A 12,719-nucleotide genomic window follows, 5' to 3' on the forward strand; every position below is an offset into this window, starting at 1 on the left:
AGTTTCATTTATTTTACTGGATATAAACATAGTTGCTTTGACAAAATGAACAAAAACTTAATTGTGTTGTTGATGAGGGAATGAAAAGACGAAAATTAAATCCTGGAGGTACTGTAGGATCGGTCACATGACCCAAGAGCGGTCACATGACCCGCATTAGACGTTGTAGTACATGCTCCATGAGGAAAAGGTTAACTGTTTACAGCAGGAGTCGGTGATAGCTTCAAAATAGGATAGGACTTATCTGCAGAACATACGACAGGTATCACGTGACCAGATGTCATCTCAGGCCAGAACATCCAAAGGGGATATTTTGTTGTCATAGTTTGATGTTGCCTTTTGTTTTTCTTCCCTCTGTGTCATGCTTTAAAGTTTGTCTGCCTCTTTTATTATTAGAAACGGTATTGTCAGGGAAGGGTGGTAACACCGGACAGGTAGCGTGCCTTTCTGCCAGCACGTGGTTTCGTAAACATGCTACAATAATGTAACAAAAACAAAAAAAGACCAGGATGTGTACGCATTAACTTCAGCAGCTCTAAAGAGAAAGCAAATAGAAAACTGGCGTTTTGTGATCCTGTGAAGCTGAAACAAAATCCTCCAAAGACAACAACACAACTGGCTAGAGACACGCAAAAGGAAAGGAACTAACAAGTATCACACATTAAACATATTTGACAGCTAAACAAACAGTGCCAGTCCGGTAAGGCACTCACAAGAAAGCTGGTTAACAATTAGCTGACATGGTTTCAGATTTGACACAATTACGGGCGTGTCATTTCAACTTGCAGTCAGGTCAGCTGCAGTGAACACTGACATATTAAAAACTCCCTCACAGACGGACTGTGTGCAAGTGGAACAGGCTTAGGTGTAGACGCACTTAAAAGGAAATATGTAATTAATGGTTCTTTACCCTCCAGACATCGACAGTATCGTCCAGAAAAGCAAAACATCGAGGTTCAAAATGGTCAACAGCTCAAAGGAACTGTTCAGTAACACTTGGGTGGATTCCCCCATATTGACTTAATCTCATTAAATATAAAGCAAAAAATGAAATTAAAACGGAACTATTTAGAGACGCAATCACTAAAATGTGTCGCATTCAGACGGATCGTTGTATTTATTCTCAATGTCCACGAGGCGGCGCTGATGATCAAGTAAAGACATGCAAACGAGCAGCAACATCATGCGCAAACATAGTGTGGTTTATTTAGTTGGAAATAAATGTAACAGATTCAATTTGGGTAGTGAAAATCCCGTTAGCGCCAAAGCAAATTTGGCACCAACGGATAATGTGCAATAAAACTTTTAATTACGAATGTATCTGCAGGTTATTTAGATTTATCGTACCACCCTAATGCATTTAAATTTAAATCTAAAAAAAAAAGGACTAATTAAAAGACAATTTTATGTTGCAGAGCCGAGCCTGGGTCGTTACACCCCTCGGCAGCAGGTGGCGGTAATGAGCTCCGCCCGCGAAAGCGCGTCCGTCTTTATCGCAGCAGAGTTGTAGAGAAATATCCGCTATGTGGACGTAGTTGACCTCGAATCGTCAAATTTCGGACGACGAGCCACCCACTTTCAGTCACACTCCGACAGCCATTTCGCCCTGTTCGGTTCGTTGTCTTCTTTGGCTGCAGATTTGCAAGCGCGGCCATGGCTTCCAGAAAAAGACGCCTGCAGGGTGATAACGGTAAACCCTGCAAGTTGTCCAAGACGGATCGTCCACCGGTCCATCGACACGTAGCTGCCTTGATTCTGGCGAGAGGCGGAAGTAAAGGGATTCCTTTGAAAAACATTAAAATGTTGGCCGGAGTTCCGCTCATCGGATGGGTTCTGAGAGCCGCAGTGGATTCTGAAATGTTTGACAGGTACCGTTAGACAATCTGTGTGATCTACGTGCAAATAGGCCACAACAATCACGCTTCGTTCAAACATCAGAAAACGTGAGACATGAAAAAAAAATGCAATTGATGCACAAAGGAAATCTGTAGCGACATGTTTAAACCCGTTTATTGCCTCCGCCCAGGAGGCAGTGTGGCAGGGTTCAAAAAGAAACTCTTTTTGAGTTTCTTTTGAAAGGGTGAAAGGGAAATGTTGATAATTGGCCACAGAATAGCTCATTAAATGTTGGTGATGTTCTGGATTCCAGAGGGGCTTTGATCTTCCAAAGCCGAGGGGCTTTGATGATCACACAATCTACTGTTAAGTAGCCTGTTTTTCTTTGTGAGTGAATGTGTGTGGAATGAACTGCTAGGTGGAGGTCTGCACACCCTGAGTGCTGTTTTCCTCGTTTAATCAAAGCCTCGTTTTGTCATTGACAAAACAGTGCAATTTTGTTTCTCCAGCATATGGGTATCAACGGATCATACTGATATTGAAAATGTGGCAAAAGCCTGGGGGGCCAAGGTGCACCGCAGAAGTCCTGAAGTCTCCAAAGACTCGTCTACTTCTTTGGAGACCATCCAAGAGTTTGTCACGTCACACCCAGGTACACCAACCACAGCAGGATGTAGCGACAACAGATATCGTGGGACAGCTGAGTATATAATGTTGACAGCAATAAAAGCAGCTGATTTACACACACATCCTGTTTTGTCTTGCAGAGGTGGATGTGGTGTGTAATATTCAGGCTACTGCGCCGTGTCTCCATCCGTTCCATCTAAAGGAAGCCCTGGAGATGATCACTCAACACGGCTTCGATTCAGTCTTCTCAGTGGTCAGGAGGCATCAGTTCCGCTGGCAGGAGATCAAGAAAGGATGTAAGCAGATCATTCTGCGAATCCACTCGTTATTTTCATTTGGAGTGAATTTCTTACCATAGAGAAAAGGTCAGGTGGACCATGTGTATGAACGTTCCACTGTCTGCCACATCTCCTTGTAGCTGGTGAGCTGACCAAGCCGTTCAATCTGGACCCAGCCAACCGCCCACGCCGTCAGGACTGGAATGGAGAGCTCTGTGAGAATGGTTCATTTTACTTCACCACCAGAGACCTGATAATTAACAAAGGACTTCTGCAGGTGAACAAGGATAATATTTTAAGTGTACATAATTTTATCCCGTCAATGTGTTTCTCTGTCCCACTGAGACGTGTGATTTGTGGCATGTGACCAACATCTGACTATTTGTCCTTCGATAAATATGTCTTCATCTCTCCAGGGTGGAAAGGTAACGTACTACGAGATGCTGCCGGAGTACAGCGTGGACATAGACGTGGACATTGATTGGCCTGTGGCAGAACAGAGGGTTCTCAGGTACTTTTAAATGTAGGATTTTTATAAATAATAAACAATATTACATCAAATAAAACCCTTTTCCCAGTACCTTTATTTATCAGCGAATTGTTTCTTCAACCACGCTTCTTTCCTCAGATATGGGTACTTTGGACGAGTGACGCCAGAGGTGGTTCGCTTGATGTTCTGCAGAGTTTCTGGATGTTTAACGGATGGTCAGATCTTTGTTTCCGCAAAGGGCGCGGAGATGGTCTCCTTTAACATCAGAGACATCACGGGCATCCGCATGCTGCAAGAGGAGAAAGTGGAGGTGAGAAATAAAAACCAGCCGATTGAGGTTGTCAAATAGCCTCATCGCGGTTACTTCCATATCCCCCCGCTAGGTGGTGCTGTTGACCTCCACAGAGGACCCAGTCGTCCAGGCGCCAGCTGACAATCTGGCGAAGAGCCTGGGCTGCCAGGTGGTGCAGGTGGGAGGAGAGCCGATGGATGATTTGCTTCCGATGGTGGAGAAGAGGGAGCTGCAGTGGAAGGACGTGGCGTACATGGGTAAACCTGTCACTTTTCAATAAGTAAACGTCTACGTAATGTAGATATTCGCGATTATTACCCATCTGAAATATATTTCCATCTCTTCTAGGTAATGACAAACCCGACGTCAAGGTTCTGAATCTAGCAGGTTTGAGCGCAGTACCAAGTGACGCTCCCGTGGTCGCTATCAATGCAGCAAAGTACACGTGTCACAGTCTCGGAGGAAAGGGGGCGATGAGGGAGTTTGCCGAACACATAGTCCTGCAGAAACAGAAAGCAAAATCCCAGATGAACCAGGACCGCATTGACAACAGCAGCTTTTAAGTTTCAAATGTGTTAAATAGACATTTTATGGAAAAGGTGTAACACCTTTGGAAAAAATCAAAATTTAGGGAGAAATGATGAGTTTTACTGAAAGTGGTAGCCTTTATTGGTAGTTCCATGCTTGTTTTTAATGAATGGGGTGATACTTTCAATCTAAAATCAGTAATAAATTAAGTACTTTTTTATTTAAAGATCTTAAGGTCTAAACTTACATTTAGATTTTTAGAGGCAGTATTTTTGTATCATAGTAAAGCCGAAACGTGTTCTTCTTAACCCTTTTTAGGGTTACAGCAATCCAAAGCATTTGACACCAAAAATATTCTGTGTATAGTGTATTAGAAATGTGAAATATATTTTAATTTATGTCCTTACCCCTAAATGCCACAAGAGCCTCTTTACCTGACCATTTCCCACTAATTAACTACTTCGCAAAACATAGGAAGTTGTTTTTACTGTTCATTCTAAGCGGAGTGGAATATTTTTCTTTCATTATTTTGTGAACAATCAGATGTATTTTGATGAATCCACAAAATGTACACAACATTCTTTGTGTTTAATGTGTCATATTTATTATTAGTTCCACGAGGTACCTGAAGGCATCGCTAAGCTAACCTTTTACCCTTGTGCGTGTTGGTGCTGGGCAACTTCCTGCCTCTGAGTGAGCGGGTGGATGACGATAATTCGTAGCTGCTTTTGTTTGGAGATGTGAAGGTTTCTGGTTCATTTTATTGCTATCTGGTAGAAATAAATAGGTGGAACGCTTCAAATGCTGCAATACCTGTTTCTTTTTGACTGATTTATTAAATTAATGTGATTTAGTGTGTAGTGATTTGCTTCACTTTCACTCTCGTCAAAGATGTTTGTTTAATTGAACTGACATTTACCTTTTGAACATGATTTTGTTAATTTAATATTTTTGCACAATTAATATCTCTGATTAAAGTCTCATGAAGTTATTAGAGTAAAGTTGTTGATTTTATTCAATAAGAAGACTGTTCAGGTTCTCTTTATTAAGATTACAGTTATTGATTAATATTTAATAAATTATTCAGTAAAAGAATAAAATGAATTTCTAAACCATCACCGAACAATTCGTAATACATTAAGCTGTCATCCGCCAGTACAACATTTTAAGAAGTTATCAAAATTTACACGGAAATATGAAAAATAAATCAGGTGTTACATGCTATAAACACAAGAAAATTCACTCTATCATGTTTACTGGAGTGATTGTCAGCGGCTCATCGTTCTTTCCGTACTTATTGGAGCAGGGGCTGAAGAACGGGTAGATGGAGTCACTGAAGGAGTCGTTGAAAGTGTAGATGTGGAGTTGGGCATTAACGTTGTAGAAAGACACCTGGAGGAACAGGGAGACAAAGTTGAATTTGAAAAACCTGGCATAGCCGTGCATGGCTACACAGAAAAGAAAGTTCCCACAACGCACCTGTCCATTTTCAAAGTCCACAAATATCCCGATCTTATGCGGCTGGAGGTTCAGGTGCACGTCTGAGGAGTGGACGGTGTGAAAGGCGTACCTCTCTCTGAATGGAGAAAAAAGGCCGACGGCACATCAAAAACAAGTGGCTCATCAAAGTTTATATGGTTGCAGTTTCCAGGAAATTCTAAACATTCAGTTTAGGGAAGAAATGGTTAACTCACTTGTCTCTAAGGCTGAGGAACCAGTATCCGTTGCCCGGAGTAACTGTGATTTTTCCCTTCCTGCTGACCGATTTTCTGGCCACCCCCAGATCCCAGTCTGTCTTCCCAGTAACATCCACCTGTTCAAAACCACATCCTGTCTTCGTATGGTCACTGGTGGACGCCCACGCTAAAGGGATGTGGAGAAGGTCTCACCTCCCAGTAGTGTCTCCCAGATGACATCATCTCCCTGCCCAACACGCAGATGATCCGGTCAAACCGCTCCTGGTTGTCGGGCAGCAGCTGGTGTTGATCCCCGCACCAGACCTGCACAAACACAGCCCGCTCATGCGAAACCTCCCACACCATCTTAAAGCACACGCACACACACGGATCTCGTCTCACACTCTTCATGTCGTCTGATATGATCAGCCTGGGGTGGGCAGTGTTGACATCCAGCGTCACATCCACTGTTAAGACAAGACAAAAGGAAGAAACAGTTGCATTGACTCACGTACAGTATGTGTCTCAGAACACTGTGGGGAGGTGTCTAACCTGCATACTCCTGCAGCCTCTTCATCCCTGCAGAAACATGTGGCTAAAACATTAATGTGCACTTTCTCATTTATTGTGTTGGATCATTTAAGGCGGTATTGGAGTGGACACTCACTGGGCTGTGGTTGCACTGGACTGAGTTCCATTGATGTCATGGGAAAACCTGCAGGAACAAATAAAGTATGCACTCTGCTATTAGCTTTTCATTTGGGACTGGGGTGTTGGGATTAACATTTCAAGTTAATGACACGTTTCATAATTCATGACATCTTTTTTTTTTGCAACGTTATGGCGTTAATGTCAAGAATCGTGAAGTCAAACCTTTTTCTGCCACATTCTTCAGCTCTTGGTTGAATCGCTCCACCTGAACTGCCAGCTTTCTGTAGATATTCTTTGTCCCCAGATAGGTGCCGATGGACACTGCCGACCAGTCTTGGACAGGTGGAGGGAGGATGAGCGAGGGGAACGTCTGGAAGAGTTCCACGATTTATTCAAGGTTTTCCATAACGTTCGGTCTAACACCCACCTCACTGAAGCTTCACCAACCTTGATGCAGTGTGTGAAGTCATCTGATTGGGCGAGCTCTTCGAGGGCACTCACCCTTTTCTGCAGTTCTTTATTCTCCTGTTCCAGTTTCTTCAACGCAGCTTCAGCCTGTTCCTCCACTGCCTTTTGGCTCATTTCCATCAACTCGATCAGCTCTACCTGTGTGCGCTCGATGGCAGACATAAGCGCAGAAAACAGGCAGATGCTGCCTGCCATCTCAGTCTCCAGTTCAACCTAGGACATCATTATCAAGGAAAATCACTTAGAAGAACTCCAACTAAAGGCAGTAATAACAGTTAAAACTGGCATGAATTCAATTATTACAGCCAAAATGATAGTTAAAGTAATTCTATTTGAATTTTGTTTATAGATTTTGTTTTGAAAGTGAAGAAAATCCCTTAATGCACTCTTGAGGTATTGGATTACTGTGGCATGAGCAATATAATCAAATCCTTTAGTTAAAATTGATGTTTGGACCAACTTCAAATTGAAAATGAAAATTCACCAAATTCGTACATTTATCATTTAGTTCATAAATTAATTTACATCAAAAATCCTTTTAAAAGTTAGGACGTATGCTATGGAAGGTGTGCAGCCATGCTTAAAAAAAAAGAAGACATTAAATAAGAAAACAAGCACTTCCGTATCAATCTAGGAGTGGGCGTGGCCAAAACAAACCCAAGAAATGGCTTTAGCGTATTTGTTCGTATTTTTAACTGTTGCTGCGATTTCTTTTACGCTATATACTGTAGAGTGAAATAAAACACATATTAGTAATAACGATAGAAAAGAGATTTTAAGTACACCTCGGAGTCTTTGGTAATAATGCTAATTGTCAATGGACTGTTTAAAGCGAACGAGGATGGAAACACGCCAGCAAACAGGTATGGATGGACAGCATTTTCAAGTAATTAAAGTATCTTCTCAGTATGATAGAACTATTTCTACTTTGCAAGTGCCGCTTTTGGTTGCCTGGGTAACAGCGGACTTGACAGCTGTTTCGATTTAATTGATGGTTTCTGTGGTATAGGCAGGAATTTTAACAAAATATTTGTTGAATGTTCTTGCAGATGTATAGGAAACTACCTGTCGGGTAAAAAATGTGTAAAAAAAACGGCAAATAAGAGGTGGTTGTATCAGTTTAATGAAGCGATTTAACGAAGTGATTTGCAAATGTGCATCGTTTACTTCTGCCCTCTGGCGGACTTAACACGCAACTACTGCGCAACCATTTTTTTAAAGTCCCAAACTGCTTCAAAATTTGAGATTATAGCCTTATTGTCATTAAAAATATTTGAGATAAAAACACAGCAGCGGGGGGGGGGGGGGGGGGGGGGGTTTCTAATCTAATACAGGGTGGATTACAGTTTAAGAGTTAACTGTATGATTGTTCACCTTCACGTTGGAGACGGATTCTCTGATCTCTTCCATCTTCCTGATTCTCTGTCTGATCATTTCCTGGATCATCTGCTCCGACAGACGTAGCTGGACCGGCGCACCCATTCACAAACAAGACACGGATCATTGAAATAAGTTAATTGGATGTGTTTTAGTGTCTTTGGCCAAATACTTGGTCACATAAAAGCAGCAAAAGATTTTGCAAGTTTTGAAATGACTTCAGCATGACCTGATCTCCGGTTATTTTTTTTGTCCCTGTTCCCACCTTCTTTTCCAGCCATTCTTGTTTGATTGTCACTGTATCGTGGTCGTAATGGTCTTCGGTTTCACAATCAGGACAGATGCATACTCGGTCATTCTTGCAGTAAATCTAAATTTGGTAAAAAAAAAAAAAAAAAAGGAGCCTAAATAATCGACCGATCTTCCTCTAAATGGGAGGCTTGTTAAAAAGAATTGCGATCATGAAATGCGAACCAGTAATCCTCTGTGGTGGACCTGGCAGAGAGGGAGGCTGCCGGCAGCTGTGGTCAGAGTGAATCGTCTCCGTCCTCTGGAACCCAATGTGGGAGGAGGTGGCGGAGGGGGTTTGGAGGCATGGTTCAGGGCACTGAGCGGGCTGTGGTTGGGTAGTGATGAAGCCAGTGTGGGGATAACTGTTGAGAAGGAACGGTAAAGGACTCACTGTTGGAGGAATCGGATTCTTTCAAGCATTAGTACCGGTTGAGGCAGATTTGGATCTCACCACTGTCCTTCGAGGCAGGCGCAGTTAGCTTTTTCATGGACTTGGACTGTTTCATTTCTTCCACAAAAGCGCACGGATTGCCCCCGTCCCCTCTCTTCCCCGTCACCGGTCCTCCCCCTCTCCTCATGGCTTTGAACTGTTCCGTGATCTCCCGCAGCGTCCTATTGATCTGGAGGTTGGGCCTCTTCTGGAAGGTTTTTTTACACAGGGGGCACCGACACACCTGAGATGTGATGGATTGAAAAAGAGGTGGGGAATAAAAGAGCAAATTAAACATATTCCCTTGGATTATCGTCAATGATCCGATACCCAGGTGATCGAACGTCTACACACACCTTAGCGCTGCTCCAGTATTCACTGATGCATCCTAAGCAGAAGCTGTGGCCACAGGGGGTGGATGATGGGTTGGTGAACAGATCGAGGCAGATGGAGCACTGGAACTGCTCGTCGGACAATAATCTGCCTTGCAAAGACATCCTGTGGGCAAATAAGTGGACCAGCACTCAGATCAGTATCGTAGATGAGGCACACATTCCGTTAGAGGTCTCATTTATCCAGAAGTCTTCTGTTCCAGAACCCCCTTTAAAATATATTTCCTGTTGTATCCACTTTTAGAGCTTAACTGGTATCAAAAATAGCCTGAAAGTCAGAAAATATTGCGCCGAACCCCTTAAAATCAGATTAGGATGGTCAAAAGACCCGAGGAATGAAGTTGGCCAGGATTTTTATCACATGCGGACGTAGCACACAACGTTTTCATGTCAGGCGTGGAAGGGCACTTGAGACGACCTCGTCCTGCTCTGCGAGAGCGATGCAGAGGCTACGAGGGGGCTGCTAGGTAGGACTGCTTCAAGGGATGTTTGCAGAATCCATCGTGAAAAGCGGAGACGTATTGATGTCATAATCTAGCTAGCAGCCAAGCACAAAACTGTCCTCAGTCAAACCAGATTTATAGATCCCATAAGTACACATGCGTATACACCACAGTACAGAACACAATCTGCTTCTGAAGCCATAAATACGTGCTGCACCTGCTGGATTCTATAATATCGAAGAAGCTCAACGTTGGATGGTAAAATGTGATACCTTAGTCGTCGGTGGGTGAGTTAAAAAAAACACTTCTGAGGTGTCGGAGGTCTTCAAAAGACACCCACTCTTCACCGCTGTCCTCTGGCGCTGCCTGTTATGAAGACAAGCACCTCTACGTGACATCTGCTTTTGTTTTTCCGCCCTGCAGAAAAAACACACCACGCCTTCTCAGGGGTAGGTGTTGGACTGGTTGAGGTGAGCACGTGTGGAAATGAGTCCCTCTCTTGCACCTTAATCGGAATGAAGTGGGTTAAAGTTGGCCAGGAAAACAGCGAGACCTGAATTTTAACAATGCCGTTCCATAAAAAGGGGGTTTACTTTTTTTGCTGTATGTAATAACCAGAGAAATGTAAAGCGCATTAATTAGAAGTGATACTGGGAGATGGGGACTTAAGGTATGTCGGAGGCCTGTAATCGCGCTTGGTGAACCATTGAATCCGTCTTCTTCACCCTGAATTCCTTTGAAAATATGACAATCCAAACATTCAGAGTAGAATATTTTAGTCAACAGTGAGCTTTCATCTCCTGGTCCATCATGATGTTTCTACAGTCGGTAACACTGACTCAATCTGGTTCATGCAGGATGTGACCTCTCACATACTAAACACTGAGTAATGACACTCACGACACAATAGGAATGCTGTTTTATTAGTTCTTCAAACCTTTATCTCTCGCCCAATCTGGAAGGACAGCGGTTATTGTCGAAAACACCATTCAAACAAATAAACTTTGCTTTTATATGGTGCGAAAGCCTGGCACAAATTTCAAAACTTAGCTGATCAACATCAGGCGAAATGTGTTCAAATGTCAAGAGGAAGTCAGTAAACCTCGGTCTCATGGACTGAACTGCTTGTGTGGCTACGTGACTGAGACACGGACGTTATGAAGAAAACATTTTGCTTATCTTGTTTGTCTGAGCCTGAACTCCCTGCAAACTATATAAAGTACTTTGTGTCTTTGTGTCTTGTGCACTCCTTTTCTGCAGCCGTGCATGATAGACAAGTGGAATCTTTCCTCTTTCAACCTTACTGTTCCTTTTGTACATACACTTATCGGCCACTTTATTAGGGCCACCATTTGTGGTAACAATTGTTTGTTAACACAATTAGCTAAACAACCAATCGCATGGCTGCAATTCAATGTAGTTAGGTGGTCAAGACAACTTGATGAAGTTCAACCCAGTGTCAGAATGAGGAAGAAAGGGGATTTAAGTGTCTTTCGAGGTGGTCTTGTTGGTGCCAGACGGGCCAGAATTTTCATGCACCACCATCTCCTTTATGGAGAATTGTCTGAAAAAGAGGAAATATCCAACGAGGCAACTGTGTGGACGAAAATGCCTTGTTGAGACGTCAAAGGAGAATTCGCTGACTGGGTCGAAATGAAGGAAAGGCAACAGTAACTCGAATCACTACTGCTTACATGCAAGGAAGGTAGAATAGCCTTTCTGAACACACAACACACAGAACATTGAAGAAGACGGGCGGCAGCAGCAACCTTTATGACCACAGTGGACCATCTTCCAGCAGGAGAATACACCATATCACCTCAAAGTGGTATCAGGAACAGGTGGCCTCCATACCTGCCAGATCTCAATCCAACAGAGCCCCTTTAGGCTGTGGTGGAACGGCGTGATGCCATCGTTCCAATGTGGATCAAAACCTGAGGGATGGTTCCAGCAGCTTGTTGAAGGTACACCGTGAAGTTCTCCAGACAAAAGGTTATAACAAATGTTAGCTCTGGCCGTTTTAAATTGGAACTATTTTTTTATAGCTATTATTGATTAGTGACAAAATGGCTGGGAGCAACGTGACACTGTTTAAAAATTGTATAAACACCACTACAGTGCATGAATAGCACACGACACATGAGTCACAAAAATAAGGTGACTAATCGCATGATTTAATACTGTCGCTTGATCCCAATAGATACTAAACCCATCCCTCCAAAATAAGCCAAAAATAGAGACAAGGAAGCATTTGAAGGAAAATATCATGACCTAGTTAGTCACTGCCTTGCTCGAGGAGATGAAGCTTCGTCAACCTGCTGCCCCAAGTGCATTTTTATCCGCTCTTGTTTTAGTAGGTCACAAGAGAGGGAACTATTTTTTTCCAGCTGAAGCCCTCCAAACATATCAACCTTGTGATCAACAGTACAGGTCAAGTGCATTCCACAGTATTCTTTGTTGCACGTCAGGAATCTGACACACGTCGGCTAATGCCAAAGTGAAACCTGTTTCGACACCTCCCATCAGTCCTAAAGAGTGGCACCAAGGAAGGTTCTCACATTTCTGTGTATTTGTAAAGCGGAATCTGCACAGATTGTTGATCAGTATGTACTCTAGAATGGACATGTTGTACCCAGTCTGAACAAAATGTCCAACATTTGAATCCCCCTGCTTAAAGTTAGTTTTTCTCCCAGCATCCTGAGGCCAGGTGACGTCCAATAGGGGACTCCAGTGAGGTTTTTCTCGCTGTGTTTGACTCCTGTTGCCCTGGGCCTTTCTAAAGCAACTGCATTGCTATGGTTAGCTTTTGAAACATTGAAAGCTTACGTGATACTGGAGATTAAGGAAGTTTAAACTTTCTCTTGGCTGTTGCACTGTCTGTGGTGTCCTGGGGGGGGATAAGGAAGAACTTTATTGCCAAGTAGGTTTTTTACACATACA

At 43.0% G+C, this 12,719-nt stretch overlaps 2 protein-coding genes across 3 annotated transcripts; one reads left to right on the top strand and one right to left on the bottom strand.

Moving 5' to 3' along the window:
* The first annotated feature begins 1,486 nt into the window (after nt 1–1,486).
* On the top strand, nt 1,487–5,052 carry cmasa (cytidine monophosphate N-acetylneuraminic acid synthetase a). Its single transcript, XM_057026827.1, has 8 exons — nt 1,487–1,868; nt 2,346–2,488; nt 2,604–2,759; nt 2,882–3,018; nt 3,158–3,252; nt 3,370–3,541; nt 3,615–3,780; nt 3,872–5,052. Exons 1-8 carry the CDS (start codon nt 1,654–1,656, stop codon nt 4,084–4,086), a joined length of 1,299 nt encoding a protein of 432 aa, XP_056882807.1. The 5' UTR covers nt 1,487–1,653; the 3' UTR covers nt 4,087–5,052.
* A 24-nt stretch (nt 5,053–5,076) lies between these two features.
* Nucleotides 5,077–10,238, bottom strand: LOC130522429 (E3 ubiquitin-protein ligase TRIM21). 2 transcript variants are annotated; one of them, XM_057026825.1, is made up of 15 exons: nt 10,052–10,238; nt 9,301–9,442; nt 8,966–9,188; nt 8,698–8,876; nt 8,489–8,593; nt 8,221–8,310; nt 6,826–7,059; nt 6,601–6,748; nt 6,395–6,442; nt 6,280–6,306; nt 6,130–6,194; nt 5,941–6,051; nt 5,746–5,864; nt 5,531–5,627; nt 5,077–5,443 (listed from the first exon to the last, which is right to left on the bottom strand). In XM_057026825.1, exons 2-15 carry the CDS (start codon nt 9,439–9,441, stop codon nt 5,291–5,293), a joined length of 1,740 nt encoding a protein of 579 aa, XP_056882805.1. In that variant the 5' UTR covers nt 9,442; nt 10,052–10,238; the 3' UTR covers nt 5,077–5,290. The 2 variants fall into 2 exon arrangements, with proteins under 2 accessions (XP_056882805.1, XP_056882804.1); XM_057026824.1 differs by having other exon boundaries at nt 5,941–6,194.
* Nucleotides 10,239–12,719: the final 2,481 nt, after the last annotated feature.

Source organism: Takifugu flavidus, chromosome 3 (genome assembly GCF_003711565.1).
Source record: "Takifugu flavidus isolate HTHZ2018 chromosome 3, ASM371156v2, whole genome shotgun sequence".
Lineage (NCBI taxonomy): Eukaryota > Metazoa > Chordata > Actinopteri > Tetraodontiformes > Tetraodontidae > Takifugu > Takifugu flavidus.

What these genes read in the sequence shown, in the direction of transcription:
- cmasa (XM_057026827.1), top strand. Translation starts at nt 1,654, where the DNA reads ATGGCTTCCAGAAAAAGACGCCTGCAGGGTGATAACGGTAAACCCTGC. An exon ending in GATTCTGAAATGTTTGACAG is followed by an intron (nt 1,869 to 2,345) that starts GTACCGTTAGAC and finishes TTGTTTCTCCAG; the next exon opens with CATATGGGTATCAACGGATC. An exon ending in GCAGAACAGAGGGTTCTCAG is followed by an intron (nt 3,253 to 3,369) that starts GTACTTTTAAAT and finishes TTCTTTCCTCAG; the next exon opens with ATATGGGTACTTTGGACGAG.
- LOC130522429 (XM_057026824.1), bottom strand. Translation starts at nt 9,441, where the DNA reads ATGTCTTTGCAAGGCAGATTATTGTCCGACGAGCAGTTCCAGTGCTCC. An exon ending in TCCACCACAGAGGATTACTG is followed by an intron (nt 8,594 to 8,697) that starts GTTCGCATTTCA and finishes TACCAAATTTAG; the next exon opens with ATTTACTGCAAGAATGACCG. An exon ending in TGGACTTTGAAAATGGACAG is followed by an intron (nt 5,444 to 5,530) that starts GTGCGTTGTGGG and finishes CTGTTCCTCCAG; the next exon opens with GTGTCTTTCTACAACGTTAA.